Here is a 23837-nt window from a genome sequence, read left to right as displayed (position 1 = left end):
TTGAATTCCCTCCATAATGTTAAAAAAGGAAAACAAAAAACATATTGGTGTTTTTTCAGTCTTATGTAACTGGGATGCAGAAGAATTGAGTCCAATCTAAATTTATACAGTTATTGTCAATTGTATACAATCTCAACTTTCAGTCCAGTACAATATGTGGGAAATGCCTTACCATCTCACAGTGATATCTGCCCAATTAATTCATAGAAAATTTCTTAATGTCATTGGAATTTTCGTTTGTAGGAGAGAGGTGATCTTGGCCTAGCAAGACCCAGCTTATCCCTTCTGCTCTATCAATGCATATATTTACATGCTTTGACATTGGAGTTGATGTCTGTGATATCCAACCCTATCTTGTTGCATGTTAACAAACCAAATGCTTTATATATAAAATGTGTTGTTTTTTTTAAATAAATAAATAAAATAAAATAAATGTAGAAATACACAACTTTAAAAATGTATGTATTTAATTATGCCACATAATAAAAGAATGGTACATTTTGTAGGTTGAATAAGACGTCCTATACATAACATTATTTACTCAACTACTGTTTGAAAATAAAATTTTGCCTAGGTAGAGTAAAAAAAGATATAAGAATGTCCCAGCAAAACTGATGTAGCACAAAAATGTGAAAAGATCCCTCTCGGAAATCTGTAGAAACGTATGCACAGTTGTGAGGCAATAAAAAAGAATGAGGGTTTGATCATTTTTTATTTCATTTGTAATAAACACAGTAAGGAAACTGTGTGTGTGGTGTGGTTAAATAGAGTGTGTATTGGTTGTTAGTGGAAAAGTAATTTAGTTTAATTCATTGGAGGGAGGAAATGTTTTGTTAAGAAAACATTTTTATTTTTGTTTTCATTAAAGGGACGTATTGTCATCAAAGAGAGGTGGAAGCAATAACAGAAGGTGATGAGGACAATGAAGGATGCTGCTGCTTTCAGACTGGCCATTTGCCACATATCTTGTCATGTAATGCAGCTTTCAACCTGAGATGGCTGACATGGGAAGTAACAAGAACCCAATATATACTAGAAGGATATAGCGTAATTTATAGTAATGCCGCAAGTCTTTTGCAGGTATTTGATCTGCGGAAAATTCTCATAAAATATTATGTAAAGGTAAGAACTTTTCATCCAGTTTGTATTTTTTGATAGAAAAATAATGATATATTGGTACAATGTACTGTAAGTTCCATAAACAGCATAGGACTAACATTGATATCTCATTATAAAACAATACCATTATATCTGCTACTATCAAGGGATTTCTTTAAGTACAGCTATGCGTTTACCATCTGGTGGATATATTTTTCATTTATACCCTGAATCTCCTCTACCAAATGGAAATTTATAAATGTCCTTTGAAATGGGTGCTAGGAAACATTATCTCAATAGCAATAGTCCCTCAAAATATCAAAATGGAGATAATGAGGTCTTACCAAGAGTTCAACATGTTGTTGTCCCAGAGTTTGCAGACACTTTTACTGGAATTTTCTATGTCCTACACCAGACCGTGTCCTTTTAAATTCTGAATATTGCCAGGCTGATCAATCTGTGAGAAAAGACAGCGGGGTATCTTTACTAATTCTGTTTCTTTTGGCTCATGTGCATCTTGTATTTGGTGCTGCAATCTCCTTCCAGTTTCTCCCCTAGATTGTTGTTACCATTCATGTGTATATGAGTTCCACTGTTGATCACATGATATTTGGAGGATACATGGTGTGCAACACATATCCAAATTCCCTCTCGTTTGTAAAATGTAGGACAATTTTACTATTTAAATGAAGTGGTCACCTCCTTCAAAGTCGCCAAGATGGTGATGTGCCAAAGTACCTGTGCATTCCAATTACCTTGAAGGTACTCATTAGCAGGCAGAAAAATTAGCAATTGTAAATAAGTAATGTTATGGAACAAAAATTACCATCTGCCGGGTTTTAAAAAAGTCAGTGCCTGACAATTTGCTTCTCATTGTTGTAGAATACTCACTACACGCTTGCGTGGAATTGATGGAAAGAGTCAATGGTTAAATGGTAGATGAATAAATGAATAAATAAATAACCATAGATGTCACATATTTTGTCACTCATGAATTAGGTTCTGGATGAACCACCTGTCTTCCATTCAGAATTCCTTACATACTGAGTAGTCTCGATTAGTTAGGTGCTCCATAGTAAAGTTGTATGGGGTGTCATTGTTCTAGAGATGAGATCCCCATTTTATGGCCTATTTCTGATAGTATAGCATACATATGATTGAAAGATACTGTCTATTTCTATATATGGTAATCACAAACAAGGGATATAATTGACAACCTTTCCATGCTAATGGACAGGAATCTGTATGGCAATTCCAATATGACTGGTATCATCAACCATTGGGTGGCTGCTCTCAATAGGTGAGCACAGGACTCTAGGTGTCAAGTGAGTAAAGGTGCCAACATTGTACTATGATCAAGAAAACCCGAGTTATGGATGTAAACCTGTATTGGTGAAAAAAAACTATGGTGGTGGCAAAATATCACCACAGGGTGACTTTTGCCAGAGTTGACCCATAGAAGGGTGGGAAGATATGACTGGAAGTATATATAGTCTGTTTAGTGAGGATTAGAAGGATCAAAATTGGTTTGTTTATATGTAAAATCCCGACCTAGCGTACAGGAGAATATCTGTGAGGAAAATAAAAATGCAGAGTCCCTATGGGTGGATATACATGGAGACAAATGCACCAATACAATACTAATTGGGGATTTCTATAAATTTACATGTACAAAGGAGTTTACGGAAAGTCAATTATTAATGTAAATGGAAAGTCAGCAAAGCAGAATGGTCTTCTCATTATGGGGCCTTTTAATTGCCCAGATGTAAATTGGAATACTTAAACTAGTTGTTCTGAAAAAGGAGCAAAATTTTATCAATCTAACTAGGAACTCATGTTATAAGCTTTTACAATGAGCTACAAAAAGCAAGAATTTCTGGAAGGCTAAGTTTAATCAGACCACCAGAGAAGCTTTCAATATCAGAGACTGGAATAGGGACCTCAAAAATAAAAGTATAGTCCAATTGGTACATCTTGAAACATCTACTATAGGTTATGGATAAAACATCAATTGAAGAAATAAAACAATAAACCAATGTGGCTAAATAAAGTTTTAGAAGTGATACAGGACAAAAGGAAGCCTTTAAAATGTTAAAAATAGAAGAGAGCAAGGAGGCATTAACTAAATTAATAAAAGGAAAGTAGCAAAATCTGTAAAATGCAAATAGATCTTAAAAATGTATTTCTAAAAAGCTAAAATAAAATTTTAAGTTTTACATAAATGCGAAAAACCAAATCAGAACTGATAGAACTGAACAACTAAAAGACCAGGTGGATTGCTTGAGGGAGATAATGAGAAAGGTGACCTGTTTTTAGAAAAATTTACATGGAGAATTCAAGGAGAAACAAAACTAAGACTGCTTTGTAGTACCAAACTAAGCAGACTATTAGATATTACTCATCCTCAAGTGAGGAGAATATGCAGATACGTCTTAACAAGATTACAATCGATAAATCTAAGGAAGTTAAGTTCAGTAATAGATTTACCACTCTTTCTTAATTTAAATTTAAGTACTTCATATCAGGGTTCATCACCCATAACTAGGGTATAGAGGCCTTTTAACCTCACTCCAGTTGTGGATAAACCATTTGAATTTTTTTTTAAGAGATGCTATCCAGGAGTATATTATGGGAAATAAATTTATAACAGTTTGTTAGCATGGGGCCATGATGGACTACTCATACTAAACCAATCTGTTTAGTTTTTATGAGGAAGTGTGTTGCAAAATGGATTTTTGTAATGCAGTTGATGTGATACATTTGACTTTTTTAAAAACTTACTAATTCACATAACAGATTTGTACATAAAATAAAAATTCCAGAACTAAGTATAGAAACCGGAAGGTTATTGTAAATGGAATATATTCAGAATGGATCAGGTTGTTAGAGGAGGACCAAAGGGGTTAGTATTGGGCCTGTTCAGGGCCTGATTAAGGCTTCTGGCCGCCCTAGGCTAATACACCCGCGGCGCCCCCCTTCCCCACACACACAAAAAAAAAAAAAAAACACTAAAGGAAAATTCAGGAGTATTAGCCAGCAAAATTTTTTTAGACAGATTCTCTTACCTGTTCTTGCTGTTCTGTCTTGCTTGTTCTTGCAGCTTTGTTGTCGTTTAGCTATTCTGTTTTGAAAATGTGCAAACATTACAAACCCTCAATGATTAGGATTTTTAGAGAGCATCCTCATGAATGCCACACAATGCAGAGATGATGCACCCCCACACCAGCCATTTCATCACACCCCAGTGGCCAATTCATGACCCTCTTCCCCCCAGCCATTAGATCACTGTGCCCCTTATCACACTGCCCCCTCAATACACTGTTCCCTTTATCACACTGTCCCCCTTGCAGCACACTCTGTCTCCCTTATTACAATATGCCCCTGCATAAACGCAAATTTTTACTTATACGGATATTAACAAATGATGAAGTGCGCACAAGTTAATTGAGATAGACAGAAATGTGTTGCTAAACGTAGCTTTGAAAATCACAAGATGATCCCAAATCTTGCTGATACAAGTCCAAAATATATAAAATTAATCCAGCGCTAGGGTAGCGATTTTCTTGCTAGTGTAACCAGTACTTTGGTGTTTATAACGTTACTGGGTGTCTGAATGTGTAATAATTATGTGATCAAATGTAAAGGATTGTGTAGTTAGATATATCACACTAGTGGTCATGTAGTGGAAAAATCTTGATAAGGATAGCAATATAGTATAACATGTTAACGTTTATATAGTTAAAATAAATTATGCACATGTACCCCACAACAATGATCAATTCATATATTGTCATTCCACAATAAGGGAACAGGTTGTAAATTCATTTCAGTTCATATCTGTTCATATGATCCAGATTGTTAAAAGATATGAACAGTTATGAACTAAAATGAATTTACAACCTGGTCCCTAATTGTGGAATGACAATATATGAATTGATCATTGTTGTGAGGTACATGTGCATAATTTATTTTAACCATATAAATGTTAACATGTTATACTATATTGCTATCCTTATCGAGATTTTTCCACTACATGACCACTAGTGTGATATATCTAACTACACAATCCTTTACATTTGATCACATGATTATTACACATTCAGACACCCAGTAACGTTATAAACACCAAAGTACTGGTTACACTAGCAATGAAATCTCTATCCTAGCACTGGATTAATTTTTATTTATTTTGCAAATCTTTACATACCTGGCTTCCAGACCAGTCGGCAGTCAGTTCTTCAGCACAGCACCGCAGCTCCTCACTGACACTGTCGGGACGTGATGATGACATCACGCCCCACAGCCAGTGAGGAGGAGAAGAGGGGAGGAGAGGAGAAGAGGCGGAGGGGGCAGTGAGCGGGAGCGTCGGTGTCAGCGTGGTGTCGGAAAAAGGGGCGGCTCGGGGGCACAGAGTTGGTAAAAAAAATAATTGTAAAATAAAAAATCTTGCATGCTGCTGTCGCTGCGTGGCGCCCCCCAGGTCCTAGCGCCCCAGGCTGCAGCCTGATCAGCCTATTGGTTGATCAGGCACTGGGCCTGTTCATTGTGTTTTTACATGTTTTATTAATGATCTTGCAGATGGCCTAGAGAGTAATGTGTCCGTATTTGCTAAAGACACTAAATGAAGTATGGTTAATAACACAGAAGGTAACATATCCCTGCAGAAGGAATATAGCCACGTTATGAAGTTGGGCAGAGAAATAGCAGATGGAGCTTAACGTAAAATGTGAAGTTATGAATCTAGAGTATGTTAATACTTATACTCAGTGCTTTTTTTGTAAGAAAAAAGGTGCCATAACTCAAATCACATAGTCAATCACTGAACACACATCCACACATGTCAGTTGTGTAACGAAACATAACGGTCGCTGCCCGCAGTAAGCACTCAGTGCACGACCACACGACCAATCACAAGCTGAGCAGCGCCACAAGCCGAGCAGTGCATCACAACCAACGCGGACAAAGTACGCATGCATCGGACTCGACACACAAACAGCCCGCATGCACCGTTTTAATGATTTTGCCGCCAACCTGCTACGCTCAACAGGGCGATTCAAGTACACGTGAACCAAACATCAAATGTTCAAAAGTTACTTTTAAAACTTGGAAAATCCATCGATAAAAGGTGCCGATACTCTGTTCCGGTTAGTTCTATGACAAAAACAGCACTGCTTATACTACAAACACATTTAATGGGATGCAGTTAGGGAAATATGAGATGGAAAACATATCAGAAATACTAATAAACACTAAGTTAAATAGCAGCACCAAGTGCTAGTTTGCTTCTGCATGAGCTAATTAAATATTGGGATGCTTAAGAACGGACATAGATGCAAACAATGCAATATAGTCTTACCACAGTATAAATAACTAGTCTTGCTACATCTCATTTATGGGGCACAGATTTGAGGACCTATATAAAAAGAGCATAGAGAATTTGAGAGGGTTCACGGTATCCCTTATTTATTAAGTGAATAGAGGAGTCACATTATTAGGATAAGACAAACTTGGCTTGTTTACTTTTAAAAGAGTATGTATACAGTAAATAAGTATATATATTTCTGAATGTTATTTGTAGGTCTTGTATTTTAGGTTTACTAGTCATTTAATACAATGCAGTTATACTATCTTTTTACATTGAGATACTTAATAGCTATAGACAATTACAAGCCACATTTGAAGTTTCATGTCCATAAATAATGGTTCTTATTTTTTATTGTAATAAAGTATCTGTAATAATGTATCTAAGATATAAATATTTGGTGATACATGTAGTAATGTAATATTAACTTAAAGAAGACATTGGAATTGTATCCACAGAGCATTATATACTTTACAGCAAGATCCCCAAAGCTACTGGATTGGCTGAAAGATATATCAATACAGAAAGCACTACAACCGTACACAGAGTGGAATCATGTTGAAAATGATCTTGCAATGTTTAACATAAATTTTGATGAAGATTACATTCCATGTTTGCAAGGTATTACAAGAGCCAGCTTCTGCAGTGTTTATTTGGACTGGATTCAGTTCTGTATTAAAAAAGAAACAAAGGTATAACCTGATTAAGAGATATAAATGAACAGTATACAGTATGTATTGCATGCATGTTTTGTTCAATATATTATCTAAATCTGGAAAAATTCTGTATATGTAACATATGTTTTCAAATGATTTATATATTTTTATTTTTTATTATAATTGCATGTATGCTAAAATCTTGCAGCAACAGAGAAGGGGGTGGGAAAGAGAGATATGTTTTACTTCCACTGATGACTAATTGGCCTATTTCTCTGTGCCAAGCCTTGGCACCCTCCCCTCCTGTTCTCTGCCAAAGCTCCCTCCTCTCTATGTTACCTATTCTTCTTAATTCTTACTGTCTGCACAGCTCTTTCTTTACCATCAGTATATGTAGAGTTTATTTTTCCGTTCTCTCTGCTCTGATCTCATCATAGAAACATGCTGCTTTCTTGCCAAAAGAGACTTCTCACAATATATAAATTCAAGCTTATCTCCGATGTGTATGCTGCATAATATATATATATATATATATATATATATATATATATCTATTCCTCAAAGCCTACCAACCATCCACTTAACTCCCTCATCTCCTCCGCTCGTTCTCCCCTCTCTCCTCCCGGTCCCCCTTTTCTCTCCCCCATGTTTCAACTGGCTCTCCTTTGTGCCTGATTTTTGTTTACCCTCCCTCAGGATGTAAGATTGTATGAGCAGGGCCCCCTTCCCTCCTGTCTCCATACCTGTTCTTGTGCTCCGTCTGCATTAGCCTGCCTGGAGTTTCTGAAGTATTGTTTTATTGTTCAGTACTGTTTTACCCTGTATAGTCTACTGTTTGTACTGTGTATGGCGCTGCGGAAATCTTGTGGCGCCTAACAAATAAATGATAATAATAATAATAATAATATCTGATATGGTGTAATAACTGTGAGTTACAGAAATCCTGACTTTTAGTTTTCAGGAGTCCAAGGCATTCTGTGACTTTATGTTGTGCACTCAGTGTCTCTGGGCCAGCAACAAATATAGGATTTATATATATATACTTTAATTTATCTAACTAAATAAGTCCACAATTCTCTGTCTCACCCCTGTGCAGCAGGGCGTATCTGTTTTACAGTTTATGAATGTTTTTTCAATCATATTTCATACCTGGAGATGCATTTACTAGAGGGTACATCTATATGTAGCAGTTTTGCAGCCAGTGCTTTGTGTTTTGTTGCACAAAAAGGGTCTCCTACTGATAAACTCTTTTGAACATAAATGAGTTTTCAATTACCAATAGTTTTGCAGCAAAATCACGTTGTCTCACAGTAAACAATAAACTTAGCCCCCCGTAGTGGGTGCTGAATCACTTCTTTGCGCATCTCTATCAAGTGGACCGCTTACCACTTTACCTGCAGTGGATGAACTATAGATAACACAATCCTTTTTCTCTCAGTTTCTTTTTCTTCTGGGACAGGACATCCTCCTGTCTTCCCAGGGTCCTCTGTCACAGACGTTTCTGCCGTTTGCAGGATACACACAGCTCTTCATGTCTCCTTCATGTCCTCTCAGGGTTCCTACCTTGCAGGACACACACTGCTCTCACACCGGTCCCTCTACTCAGCTCATTGCTGAGGCCTATACTGAGCACTCTGGGCTTTTCAATCCTGTCGGAAAGGATCCTATATTCCAGGGTTTGAACAGGTGGCAAACTAGTTCCACCTAGCCTCTAACCGCAACAATATATACATTTATCATCATCATCACCATTTATTTATATAGCACCACTAATTCCGCAGCGCTGCACAGAGAACTCACTCACATTATATATATTGCAGGAAATATTGTATTATGCACTTGTCATTTAAATTATATAAGCATAAGCATGTCTTTATCTTCAATTCCTTATTTTTTCACAGATACTGCTAAAACAAACATGTAAATGTAACGCTCTAAAAAGCCATTAGGAATATTTTAAGACAGTACTTAAAGTAGCACTTGGACAACTAATATTGAAATCCATTACTGTACTAATATCAGGCTTTTCAAAATAATTGTATTGTATTTTCTATTGTATATTTGCCATTTATCAAATTGTTCAATACAGTGTTTTATATTACTTGTGTTATTTCAGAAAGTGAACATTGATGAAGACTCTTCTCTGGTAACCCTTTCCTTTGGACTGTGCATTTTGGGTAGAAAACTTTTGGCAACAGCACCACATGACATGTCTTTAAGGTGACTCTTTTGCACTTCTCTATACACAATGGGCCTGAGTCATTAAGGGACGCAAAATGAGCGCAGCGTAAGTACGTGCACTAATGCACGTACTTTGTGACTGCAAACGGCCAAAGTCATAAAGCTGCGTATTCTCACATACACAGCTTCATGACTTGCGGCGCAAGTGTTCCTATTCTACCCCTTCACGGCCGTACACGCCAGCACATACTTGCATAACGTGCAGAAGCGAACGCTACGCTGTTTAGTGCATAGTAACATCATTGGTGTATCTCTCAATTGTTGAATCATGGTGCTGGTTGTAATTAACCGTAAAATATATATTCCCCTTCTTATGCTACTTTGTTTACCCTGTCAAGATGTTTTAGTTTTGATGAATTAAATTTATTAATATGGAAATATTGTCACTGTTTAATCGTATATCATATATCAGTGTATCATGTATATTTCATATGGTTTTATAATGTCATATGTATTTTATTATATATATATACATATATTATATTATATAAGCCTTTGGTGGGAGCTGGAAGGAAAAGAATATGAACAGGAATTAAGTAGTTTATTCAAATAACCTATGTTTCCAATCCAGAGATTTTCAACAAAGACTTGCACAGACTTCTTCGACTTGTCCATTGCATCCAGGAGACTCAAAAGGATCAGGATACGCCTAAATACTTTCTCAGCCAATTGTTATATGATAGGTGTAAATTATAGTACAACCTTCTTTTGTTGAAACACAAAGTACATCTCTGGTCTGTTTAAGATCAGAGTTTTCAGCATAGAAAAAGAGTGGAAGCTTATTATTTTGTAAATAAACAATGATCCAATTTTATTCGTTAAGTGTCTTTTGCTGAAGGAATTTTTTTATGACTTTATTAACCTATATAACACCAATGAGGTTATGCCGCTAACCCTGTTTTCCCTGTGTATCACGTTGTTTCTTGGTTCTGTTTTCAGTATATGTTTTCGAAAGAGGTTATGACGTACATAACTGTTATTTCTTTGGGGCCTTATCACATTATATCCCGGATGCGAGGTGTGACCCTATTGGTTGGCCTCTTCTCCATTGGCTTTTAAACAACAGCTTGACTTAAGTGTATAATGCTAATACGTAAATTTGTTCAATGAAATCACACACATATCAGTTTTTCTTTTAACAAAAATATTTTAATTTATAAACTAAAACTATTAACAAATGTTAAGTAAGAAACACAAAAAAAAAATCAATAAAAGGTATTTAACATTTTTTTCAAGATATTTTTTTTTTTTTTTTTTTACATTTTCTTGCTTTTTCTTTATGCTTTTTATATTTTTTTTTCTTGTTTTTTTAATGCACTCTTAATACATTAATGTGGTGAAATGCTAGCTGTCGGTTCTTGTACCATTGCATTTTGTAAGCTCGGTATAGTGCATAAATGAATGTTAACCAAACACTGGCCCAATTCATTAAATTTTGATAAATGTAGGAGTACATAACATATACTGAAAACAGAACCAAGACACAATATGATACAAAGACAGGTGACAGGGTGAAGCAACCAAATCAGATTATCTCTGACAGATAGTGAAAGGGATGGTAGAAATCAGCAAGAAGAAGGCCTAAGCTTAAGAAAACAGGGAAAACAGGCCTATCGAAGAAGTCCAAGAGGGTGAAGGAACTGTAGAAGGAGCACACAACAAAAGAGGGCCATGCGCATGAGAGCTTACAACCTAAAGGGAAAGGGGAGACACAAGAAATACGAAGTATATAGTATTATATTGTTTTGGTGTATACATTAACTTTCTGCAAAATTTTGCCAAGGAGAATCTCACCCTCTAGGGTGCATTTTTAAAGCTTGCCAGCTGAGTTGGCCTGCGCACAAGACAAGAATTGGTTGGAGGACATTTTTCCCATTGTGGGAACTTAGGATGCCTTGTACTGTGAATGGGCAGTGAAAACTGTTTGTCATGTTCTACCCAAAAAATAAAAAATTCATGTCTTGACAAAAAAAACCACAACTCAAGTATACGAAAATTACCATGTAATGTACTTACTTTCCTCAACCAGCACTTGTGGTTGCTGAGAGGTGGATTCTAGTTGGCTCTGGAATAGCAGAGGTGATGCTGCCAGGTCAGTGGACTGCGGCGAATCCTCCACCACCGCTGACTCCACCTGTGGCTGTTGGCTTCCACCTGGCGCCTCCGATGTCACTACCTGTTCATGTTGGCGGTGGTGTTGGGGGCTGCATTGGCGTCCTGTTGGAGACCATGATGTGTTATCTTACGTGTATTTTTGTAATGTATTCACCATACACAGCGAATACATACATACATGCAGCGAATGGTAGCTTTGAATGCTAAAATGGTACTCATGTCAATAACATTAAATTTGTGAAAAAATGTACACTAACATTTTTAACATATATATAATAGGAAATAATCAGAATAATAGCAAATAAGACGTTTAGTATGAGAATGGTCAGAAAATAGGCCTTTTCTGTCCATATTTCCTGTGAGAAGAAAAAATGACATTGCCATATTATATAGTGTTTGAGCGCGACTTACTAGCAAGAATTTCCACCCTCAAATCTGCAAGAAGGTCGGGCTGTCGTCTCCGCAGATCACTCCATCGGCATTGCAACTGTACGATGGAGCAGCGGGTACCAACCTGCATACGCAGACGCCTGCGCACGGCTCTGTATGCCTGCAGTTTGTCATCATTTCCCACGTACCTCCCTGCGGGCTCAAAACAACTGTCCAACGTTGCTGTCAGCACCCGCAGTTCGGTACGTGAGAATACTGCAGACCTCATTTTCTCTCAGAAATGACAGTTTAATATCCTGCTTACCGATTGGTTCTCAGTGCACGTCGGTGCGTCTGCACGTCCATCGCGGAACCTGTACTAAGATGGCTGACTGACCTGTCAATCACTGCTCAAGCGTGCCTAGCATTCTGGCGCGCACGCAACTGAACGCACCACTATAAAATCGCATACAGCATGCGATAGTTCGCCCTGACAATTTCTGCATGGCTTTTCAAAGTTGTTGCTGTCAGGAAATGGTTGATATTGGTGGATATTGAGGTAAGTAACATGGGCCTAGGTCTGCTACCTGACATAGCGTCAAAGGAAATGAAATAATTGCACTTTCTTTTTTCCTTTTTTAGATTGCGATCACTTCTGTGGCTAAAAAACAGGAGAACCTGGCTCCATTTTGGGGTAAGTAACATGGGCCTAGGTCTGCTACCTGACATAGCATTGTAGGAAATGGAATAATTGCACTTTCTTTTTTCCTTTTTTAGATTGCGATCACTTCTGTGGCTAAAAAACAGGAGAACCTTGCTCCATTTTGGGGTAAGTAGCATGGGCCTAGGTCTGCTACCTGACATACCGTCGTAGGAAATGGAATAATTGCACTTTCTTTTTTCCTTTTTTAGATTGCGATCACTTCTGTGGCTAAAAAACAGGAGAACCTTGCTCCATTTTGGGGTAAGTAACATGGGCCTAGGTCTGCTGCTTTTTGGTCTAGTGATGGAATAAACTTCTTTTATTTCCATTTGTAGACATGTCTGAACAAGACTCCAATCAGCCATTGGGCTCATCATCTGCTGCTGCAAAAAAAAACCCGGCAGCCAAATTTCACCAAAAATGAAATAGACATTTTGGTAGAATTGGCTGTTGATAGGCTCCACTCCACTCCGCGTCCACTCTCTGCACCATCCAAAGCATGAATATGGGAAGAAATTACAAATGAGGTCAATGCCATGGCTCCAATCAGACGCAAGGTTAATGAGGTCCAGAAAAGGTAAATATTGAAGCGTACAAAAATTTGTTAAATGTGTCCAGATTTTGGGGATAATTTTATCCTGCTAATGTGTCTATTTTGCACACAGGTGGCAAGACTTTAAACGCCGCCTAAAAGATAACATTTCTGAACACAGAAGACATGACAGGTGGTGGACCTCTAGCAACGCTGGAATTGACTGCATTGGAGACCAGGGCATTGGCCTGTTTGGATGCGGAGATGGTTCAAGGTGTGGGCCGCATTGACACTGGACGTAGCCCACCCGCCAGCGAGCCTATCACAGTTACAGGTATATACACACATATATATATAAATATATAAATTCACACAAATTTCCTAAGGACGGCATTATTTATTTATTTTTTCCCCTTGTAGGGGCCAATACAGCTGAAGAAATTTCAGAGGATGAGCTGGTGGAGGAGCCACGTAATGTGGAAGAGCATCAGGTGAGTGAGAAGGCAGAAGTCAGTGAACGGGAATCACTGCACGCATGCTATCACAGTATTAGAGACACAAATGCCACTATTCAGTCCAATACCACAGATATTGCCACAACCCTCACCCGTATGGAGCACACTTTACACAGTAGCCTCACCCGTATAGTGAACACTATGGACTTAACCTTTCCTCTATCAACACTACCCTTACCCATCTCACTGACCTTATTGCAGTGTATATCACCAATCCCCAATCACGCATATCACAGGAATCTTATCCTACTTCTTTCTCTCCATCTCTTAGTCCCATGTATCAATCATACTACACTTCACCCGATTATCGTTCCACAAGTAGGCCTTATCGCACGCACCCGTCTTCACATATTGAACAGCTCCACTCTCAAGGTTCTATTGGTTCTAATCTAAGACCGCAAATGCATCACCATCATTTACAAAGCAACCCATATGTTGACATTGACCCATATTCACATTCTAATCAGCAATACTATTATTTACCTCCACCTGGCCCATCTGCCATCTCTGCCCCATCTGCCATCTCTGCCCCATCTGCCATCTCTGCCCCATCTGCCATCTCTGCACCTTCTGCCCCATCTGCCATCTCTGCCCCATCTGCCATCTCTGCCCCATCTGCCATCTCGGCCCCTTCTGCCCCATCTGCCATTTCTGCCCCATCTGCCATCTCTGCCCCTTCTGCCATCGCTGCCCCTTCTGCCCCTTCTGCCATCGCTGCCCCTTCTGCCATCGCTGCCCCTTCTGCCCAATCTGCCATCATTGCCCCATCTGCCATCTCTGCCCCTTCTGCCCCATCTGCCATCTCTGCCCCTTCTGCCACCCGTGCACCCCGTGCCACACAATCGTCGGCTGCTGCACAGTCACTCACTGCTGCTCCACTGGCCTCTGCTTCCTCACCACTGTTGCCTTCTATATCACGGGTTACCAGAAGCCAGACTCGTCCTCGAAGCGATGCAACCATTATACCAGCAAAGAGGCCCCGTAAAAACAAATAATTGTATGTTTGATGTGTTTTTGTTATTGTGTAAATAAATTGTATAATTATAAACTTATTAGCTATGTATGTTGTATTTTTTAAAAACATAACAAAAACACTTACAAGAGAAGTAGGTGTCCAGGACATATTGCTTGAAAGACACAGCATCAACTGATTCTGGAGGGCTGGGGTCAGCATCTAACACCTCCTGGACAGCAACCTCAGCCTCCTCCACCCAAGGAACCCCACTCCTAATGGCGATGTTATGGAACACCACGCACAGAGCTATGATATCACACACAGTGGATGGAGCATACATTAGAGCACCACCAGACCGATCTAGGCACCAGAATCTGGCCTTTAAAAGACCAAATGCCCGCTCCACAACCGATCTAGTGGCTGTATGTGCGGAGTTGTATGCCATCTCCTGCTCCGTACGTGGGTTTAATAGAGGAGTGAGGAGCCAAGGGAGAAAAGGGTATGCGTTATCTCCTACAAGGGGTGACAAGAATGAAAAAGTTTAAAAATATGAGCGAGTTTCATAATTGTAGACACAAATAACTATATCTATGGCAACAAGACAGGCAACATGGATGACAAATAATGGCAAAAGAAGCAATTAGACACAGATATGACTTCAGAGAAGCTTACATAACATATTCAATGTATTTGTAACCAAGGTTTAATTTTTAGAAAAACTTTTCATATGGGCAGCTATCCAGGTAGGATTTTAAGGTAAACATCACAATTAAATGTACCTTTCAATGATATTGCAATGTGCCTTTGTAATATATCTACTTAGCTACCAAAATTAAGACATTACTATTTCCACTTTAAACTACTACATACATGACATGTTTGTTAAATAATAAAAATACCTAATAGCCACGCATCACCTTGCCTCAGTTGCAATCTTTCCCACATCCCTGATTGCCGGAAGGCAAAGGAGTCATGTGTACTCCCTGGCCACATAGCTACCAGGTTACGAATATGGAGAGAGGAGTCACACATAGCTTGGACATTTATAGAATGGAAATGCTTGCGATTTAAAAAATTAGCAGCATTCCTACCGAAGGGGACCAAGGCTACATGAGTCCCATCGACTGCCCCTATGACGTGCGGGAAACCGGCTATGTGGGAAAACTGCCGATTTATCGGCACCAGGGACTCCTCATCGAGTGGCAGATGTATGAATTGCCTTAGACGCGACACAAACGCCCCCAGAACAACCTTTAGCAGACGACTGAAGGACTTCTGGGACATCCCTGAAGCGACTCCCACAGTGGTCTGAAATGACCCTGTCGCGCAAAAGTGCAATACCGCCAAAAGTTTAGTCAATGGCGGTATTGCTGTTGGGCTGTTGCGCTTGGGCTCCAGGTCAATCTGCACTATGCGCAGGGTGTCCAGGATGACACGAGGCGGGAGCCGATAACGACGCACCACCTCAGCATCAGACATGCCAAAGAGGCTGACACGTGGCCTGAACACACGCTCCCTGGGTCGGCGACGATGGGTTACTTGCTGATTTTGGGGGCGGCGATGCTGGTTGTCCTCCTGTGCTGCCACATGTGCCCTGGCCATTTCTAAGAAACGCTATATTTGAAAAAAGAAGGATGTAAAAAAAATACAATTAACTCATAGTTTGGAAAATGTCACTCCTATTTGCACAGGAAACATTTACAATATACTTACACCAACAAGTGGGTTGGCCAAACTCATAATGTGGCTAAAAAAACAAAACAAAAATTGTCAGAGGGTGAATAAGAAGTTATGGCATCTGCTTCTATGCTATGTCAGGTTGCAGACCTAGACCCATGTTACTTACCTCAAAATGGAGCAGGATTATCCTGTTCACTTGCAAACAATTGTCAATGGAAAACTAAAAAAGAAAAAATAAAGTAAACAAAAGATAAAAATAATCTAAAAAATACTACACAGCCCAATACAAGAAAACTATTATCTGTAACTATTATCTGAAACAAAGTATAACACCCAAAAAGTCCAAAGACAAATAAAACAATAAAGCAATAAAATGTTAAAACAAATCAACCAAAGAAACCATAGTAATATCTTAAAATATATCATGCAAACATACCAGTAAATGAATCAGCAGTGATAATTTGTGTGTGCTCGTGGTTCAGATATGAGAGATAAACTAGACCCTTGGCAGGCGCATAGCGTACGCCACCACAAACGCGATCACCTGCGTTCGCACCAGTATGACTTGGACGTAGTTAGACGGGAACGCCCCTATGAGAAATTGACTACGTCACCACGCCCCAGAACCTCCCTGTTCACGCCCAGAACTCGTAGCTCGTTGCAAATGTGTTTTGCGATCGCGCCCGTACAGTTTTTGCATTCGCGAAAGTAAACAGGCCCGGCAACCAAGCAGGCGCACTAAACTTTTGCGTTCGCTACGCGCTGAAAAGAGAAATACGTTCCTTGATGACTCAGGCCCAATATATTTTGTAAGCAATTGCTTCAATTTTAAAGTATCTAAGATATCTATCTCTTATTATCTTTTAAACCTTTCATTGCTGAGCCCATTTTGGCACTTTGGAATTGGTCATATAACAACATCAATATCAGTCATTAGTCTTGTGCGGTACCCACAAAAATTATACTTTTTTTCAGAAGACAATTAGTTTGCTTATTCTTCCTGTCACTGCCAAAACAATATACATAAAATGGCCTAAAAGCATTTTTTATTGAAATTGCAAGAAAGAAAAATAAAAGCAAATGTGTGTATTTTATTTTAAACACCACCAATAAATACTTTGTGGTTCTTGCTTTAGCATCAATTCACCTTTCCAAAACACCATAATGACGGTTTCTACACAAACTGTATATTTTTTCATAATAAAATCTGCACTGTCTTAAATGAAATGCATAAAATGTTTATGAACAAAATAGATAGTCCAACAAGGTATACTATTTTGAAAAGTAGACAATTGACTGCATCAAATGAGTATACCCTTGGGTTTATTGAAACCAGGATAGATGAGTTGTGGGCATTATAACTAGAGATGTTCACTGACACCTGTGTTTTGGTTTTGGATCTGGATTATGTTTGTGTTGTCAATGAACTCTACATTATAAACCATGTCTGCTCATGCTGCATCTTTAATTGTCTTCTCCTCTGTGAATACCTCCCTTTCATCCCTGAAGAGCTGCCAAACTTATGTAGACATGGAAATGGATATTACAACTGTAGTGGCATTAGATCTGATTCAGGCAGACTGTGACACGGAATATGTGGGCAGCATGGAATCTGTCATGTTGGAATATGCTGCATTGAACAGAGATTTAAACCAATATATAGATGCAGTTGAGGAGACCAGACTTAAAATAAAACGTGACCCATCGGATGAGATCCCAGATTTAAGAGAGCTTGTACACTAGAGATACACTGTGCTTCAGAAGAATAATACAGAGGAGGCCCTGATGGAGGACGTAAATATGTCCAGTTTAAAGAACAGCTAAGAGACCTGAGAAAACAAATGTGTGTGTCACTGGCCCCTGCAGATGAAGCTTTGGAAGATGAAGACGAGGAGATGGCACTCCTGTAACACAGTTGGAGATGTTGAACCCAGTGAAAAACAAACTATGTGGTCACATGTACAAGAGAGAAGCAATTGAAAGGATGACTGAAAATAAACTTCAGAAGAGTACATCCGCTAGGTGTCCAAAAATTGGCTGTGATCATTCTGACATGAGTTCCAGACAATGCACTAGAAAGAGCCATTGCCATTCATAGCAAAAAGCAAGGTCATTACTGAACTTCAAATTGGCCCCAATCTCCCAAAAAACGTAAAATATAGCTAGGTACCTTCGATGTATAGTGCAGATTACAAGCACTTATTGCAATACTGATGAAACAGCAGCAAAGTGGAAGGTTAGAGTAATACATATACACGTCTATTTAGACATTCATGGTCACATTACTTCTGCAAGCAACATTGTTCTTTGTTAATAAAACTGTTGTCTTTATACCGTTAACAAAATAATAATTATATTACTTCACCATTCTTTGGATGTTGCTGGTAGGATCAGGTAGCGTTACGGCAGAGGTGTCACTAATTTTGGTCAATTCATTTACAGTAGACCAGACAAGATGTCAAAATGTTGTGCTGAGTCATCTGCATCATCAATGGGTGTCTTGGCAAAAGCCAAGTTTTTCAAAGCACACAACAGTATATAGCACATGTAGGTAATGTTGGCACACAGCGGTAGCTGAAAGGAAAAGTGGTGCAAGATGGAATTGTCATTGGGGCCTCACACCCACCCTTATGTTGGATCTTAAAAAGAACATACACACTTTAACAAACCAAGCACTTCAGCGACAAGGAGTGCCACTTTTGTGGCTGAAGTGGTTGGTTTGTTTGGGCACCCACAAAGCAAGCTAACAATGGGCTTAAGGCAACTAAGCTAACAGTGCTGTTAATGAACTGTACTGTGGCAAGATGTGTTGTCATCATCCTCAGCCTCAACCTCATCAGTGTATACATCATCCTCACACATTATTAATTCATCCCCGCTGGAGTCCACCATTACATAAGTCTCTGTACTTTGATGTAATTGGTGATATAAGACTTCCCCATGGAAATTGTAGTTCATTTTGATGAACATCATCTTTTCCACATTTTGAAGAAGTTGCCTCACTGATCCCTGACAAGGTTCCTCGCTGTGCTGATAACTCTTTCCGAGTACACTCTGGAGGGTGGGCATCTTAGGTATTGCAAAGCAAGTTGGTTCATGGGTATACAAATTGCCTTTTTCTCCTCCCAGCTTGTAAAAGGACTGTCTCACAAGTCTATTTCTATGCTCTCATTAAAATAATCCTCCACTGTCCTTTTGGATGTTGATATTAAGATCAGGTGGAGTTACGGCAGAGGTGTCACGGTTTTTGGTCAATTCGTTTAGACCTGACATCAAAATGTTGTGCTGAGTCATCTGCATCATCACTGGGTCTCTTGGAAAAGCTAAGTTTTTTTCCTAGCAGCAGCTGTGTGAGAAACTGAAGGAGGAGACGCCGTCCTGTCACGTAATACTTGAGCTGTCATCTTGCTCACCAGGAGCTCCTTACATCACTTGAGATCTGGGTCAGTGGAAACAAAGAGAAGACATAGCTCTTAAACATAGGATTAAGCACAGTCGCCAAAATATAGTGATCTGGTTTCAAGATTTTGATAGCTTTTGGGTCCTAGCGAAGCAAAGAAAGTACTTGATCTACAAGTCCGACATACCTAACATAATTGCTTTGTTTCAGCTCCTCCTTTAGTTTCTCAAGCTGCTTTTCCAAAAGTCTAATTAAGGGAATCACTTGGCTCAAGCTAGCAGTGTCTGAACTCACTTCACAGGTGACTACTTTGAATGGTTTTAGCACCTTGCACAACACGGAATGTATTCTCCACTGCGTTTGAGTAAAATACACCCCCCCCTCCTTCCCTCCTTTCCCAATGTCATGGCTTGTGATGTAAGCGTGAATGACTTTTCGCTGTTACTCTATCCTCAGAAGCATATACAAGGTGGAATTCCACCTTGTTACCATCTCTTGCTTCAGTTGGTGGCAGGGCAAATTAAATTGTTTGTGTAGCTGCTGCAAACTCCTACATGCTGTTGCAGAATTCCGGAAATGTCCAGATATTTTACAGGCCACAGCATATCCTGCACGTCCCTGTCATTTTTTAAAAAGCTCTGTACCACCAAGTTTATTGTGTGAGCAAAACAGGGAATGTGATGGAATTCACCCAGCTGTAATACTCTCACAATATTGGTTCACGTTATCAGAAATGACATATCCTGAGGAGAGTCCAAGCTGGATAAGACATGTTACAATGACATCCCTTAGTTTTTGTAACAGATTGTCAGCTGTATGCCTCTTAGTGAAGCCGATGATACACAGAGTAGTCTGCCTCTGCAAAATTTTGACGTAGTTGGCTACATGCTGCTGCTGTTACTGCTGGTGAATCACCAACCCAATGGGCTGTCACAGTCATATAATCTTTAGTTTGCCCAATTCCACTTGTCCACGTATTTGCAGTTAAGTGTACAGTGGTTAGTAATGCAATGTGTATCCCAGTAATTATATTTTTACGAACCCTCTAGTAGAAGTGAGGAATATATTTTATTCTCTTATGGAGCACAAAGCAATCTAAATTCTATTGTAATGGACTTACACTTGTATGAGTGAAGCCAGTGATACGCAGAGTAGCCTGCCTCTGAAAAATGTGACGTAGTTTGGTACGTGCTGCTGCTGTTCCTGCTGGTGAAGGCGAATCACCAAACCAGTGGGCTGTCACAGTCATATAATCTTTAGTTTGCCCAATTCTGCTTGTCCACATATCTGTGGTTAAGTGTACAGTGGTTAGTAATGCATTTTGTAACCCAATAATTACTTTTTTATGAACCTTCTGGTAGAGGTGTGGAATATATTTTATTCTCTTAGGGAGTGCAAAACAATCTAAATTCTATTGTAATGGACTTACACTTGTATGAGTAAATGTCAACCTTTAGGGCACAAGTATTATTTTAGTATTTCTTGTTAGAATGTTACACATGGTTTCATAACATTAATTTATTAATGTTATAATTATAGCCCTTCTGCAGAGTTTTTGCAGCGGAAGTGTCTGTTGACAAGTTTATCCCTCCGTAATACAAACTAACACTGTTCTAATCTTACCCTGTCACGGCAGGATTCACGCTTTTTCAAAGAGACTCTTTGAAAAAGTCCTATGGATGAATCGTGTTAGAGAATGACAAAATACTTTTTGACCTGACTAGAACACCGTACGGAATCATCTGTGTTCCATATGCGGGTCAGTGCAGCCGCGAACAGGAACAGCGGTGGAAGGGCGAATCCTGCAGCGGGTCTAATGCTCAAGAATTCTTCTGAGGAATCCTGGATAGGGGAGGAGTCATCTAGCCTTAGCAAACTGAGGATATTGATGAGGAAGGTGTTTTGGGTGTAGATTGCAGGTGCCGGGATCTAGCTGAGAGAAGGGACCTAGGTGATTATTGACAGCTTGTTGTTATTTTTTAGCATAAGTTTTATATTTTACCAACAGCTTGCTATGAACTCGTTTCAAATGGCGTAACATGGATGGGGTTCCTAGATGGTTAAGGCCCCTACCTCTACTGACTGTGGCTTTACAAACTCTACAAATGGCTAGACAACTGAAGTCAGGATTTGGGTAAAAATAATTCCACACATAAGGTGGATTTTTTGGTGTTATGCCAAGTCATGACAATGGCCTTTATCTTATCACGTGCAAGAACTGCTTCCACTGGTGTAGGACACAAACAACATCATCCTCATCAACATCCTCAATAGCGTTGTCGCCAGTTACACAAATACTCCCCTCATCCTGTTGCAATTTCAAAGTGGCATCCTAAATTTGTGTATCACTGGCTACACTTGGGCTGCTCATCCATACATCTGCAGAAATGCTGAAAGGAGGCTTCTCTATGAGTACACTATCAGAAAGGTCAGGCTTACACATTGCACTTGTGGATAGACTCTCCTCAGGGATTTGTGTCATTTCTGAATCTAAACATACAGTTTCTTCTAATGCTTTACTGCTTGCTTCCAGCTCAGCTTTTACACATAAATGTATTTGTATTTTTTAGGTCAGAATGACAAGGTTTGCATCGTCATGACTGACCTTACAAGAAGATGCCTCACTGACAGTTGCAGAACTAGCACTCATATAGAAAGACAAAGGCATGTTGCAATTTCATTTTTTTCTGTAGTTAACTTTGCCTTGATTACAGGTATTTTTTCTTTACCAAGAAAAAGTACCTGTAATACCTGTAATTCTGGTCATAAGTGGACTGATGTGAATCCATTTTTTTTTTTAAATCTCTTTATTTTCACACTTGTACAATATACAACATTGTAGAACAAGTACAATGAAAGAAAATAATATAACATAAGAACTGGTTCAACGGTATATCCTATCCAAGGGGTTTAGATATAACAAAGCATTTTTTATAATAATTGTGTAGAGGGGGAAAGAGGAAGTGAGGGAATGGAAAAATGTACACAAGGGGAAGGGGAGAGGGCTAAAAATTCTCATTTACATATTGACCGGAACGGGGGAGCCGTGTAGTCTATACCATAGGGTCCATGTTTTGTGAAATTTGTGGAGGATGTCGTTAAGGAGGGCTTTGTTATATTCCATGGACGAGCTATGCCACAATCTATTTATCAACTCTGGCTTAGTAGAAAGAAGTGTCTTTTTCCAAGCTCAGGCTATCAATAGTTTACAGGCTTGACTAACCTGAAGTGTCAGGCGGTCTGCTGGTTTGATTATAGATGGGGTGGTTTTATTGAGCAAGAAAATTGTGGGGTCTCAGGAGATATCAATTGCTGTGAATCCATTTTTATTACACAGTACAATGTGACTGTAGACTTTTAAGAACGCTGCCAGCCCTATTATTTCTCTTTCAGCAGTGACAATGAGCAATGGCACGTAGACTGTAGACTGGCAAGAACACTGGCACTGTGAGCTATAATAACGCAGTACAATGTGGCTGGAGACTTTTAATACCACTGCCCTATTATTTCTCTTTCACACTGAACACTACCACCTCTCCTGTTTCTGGGTGAGTTATGGCATGGTAGAATGTGACTGGAGACTTTTAAGAACACAGCCAGCCCTATTATTTGAATTTCTCTTTCAGCACTGAGAACTGCCACCTCTCCTGTTTCTGTGGGAGCTATAATAACACAGTACGATGTAACTGAAAACTTTGAAGAACACTGCCAGCCCTATTATTTTTCTTTCAGCACTTAGAACTACCACTTCTCCTGTTTCTGGGCAAGCTATGGCACAGTAGTATGTCACTGGAGACTTTGAACAACACTGCCAGCCCTGTTATTTGAATTTCTGTTTCAGCACTGAACACTGCCACCTCTCCTATTTCTGTGTGAGCTATAATAACTGTTAGGAACCTTTCCAGCCGGCACAACACAACCCGGAGTCTACTCTGCCAATGAGGTGTTCACTGGAGCCCCTGATGGTGGGGACAGGTTGGGCTGCAGACTGACAGAGGGTCGTGAAGTGTGTACCGGCTGGGGAGAACCCAGGCAAGCGGAGTGTGGTCCACGCAGAGGTCAAGGGCCGGCAGCAGGTAGCAAGTCCAGTTAACAGGCTGGGGTCAAGGGTCCCAGGCAAACAGGAGAAACGGTAAACAGGCCAAAGGTCAGGGTCACGGGATACACAAGCGAAGTCCAAATCCAAAGCCAAGGGTCATACACGAGAGGTC

The 23837-nt window shown here is 39.5% G+C and overlaps 1 protein-coding gene across 1 annotated transcript in view; it reads left to right on the top strand.

The window, feature by feature from the left end:
* Positions 1–23837, top strand: part of PCNX2 (pecanex 2) — a 433517-nt gene that overhangs the window by 343284 nt on the left and 66396 nt on the right. The window contains exons 26-28 of the mRNA XM_075203493.1: positions 869–1122; positions 6919–7152; positions 9233–9336. Coding sequence (XP_075059594.1) covers positions 869–1122; positions 6919–7152; positions 9233–9336 — 592 coding nt within the window. The remainder of the gene's footprint in view (positions 1–868; positions 1123–6918; positions 7153–9232; positions 9337–23837) is intronic.

This window comes from Mixophyes fleayi, chromosome 3 (genome assembly GCF_038048845.1).
Source record: "Mixophyes fleayi isolate aMixFle1 chromosome 3, aMixFle1.hap1, whole genome shotgun sequence".
NCBI classification, from domain to species: domain Eukaryota; kingdom Metazoa; phylum Chordata; class Amphibia; order Anura; family Limnodynastidae; genus Mixophyes; species Mixophyes fleayi.
The sequence above is the reverse complement of the archived record's forward strand: the minus strand, read 5'-3'. Positions and strand labels throughout refer to the sequence as shown.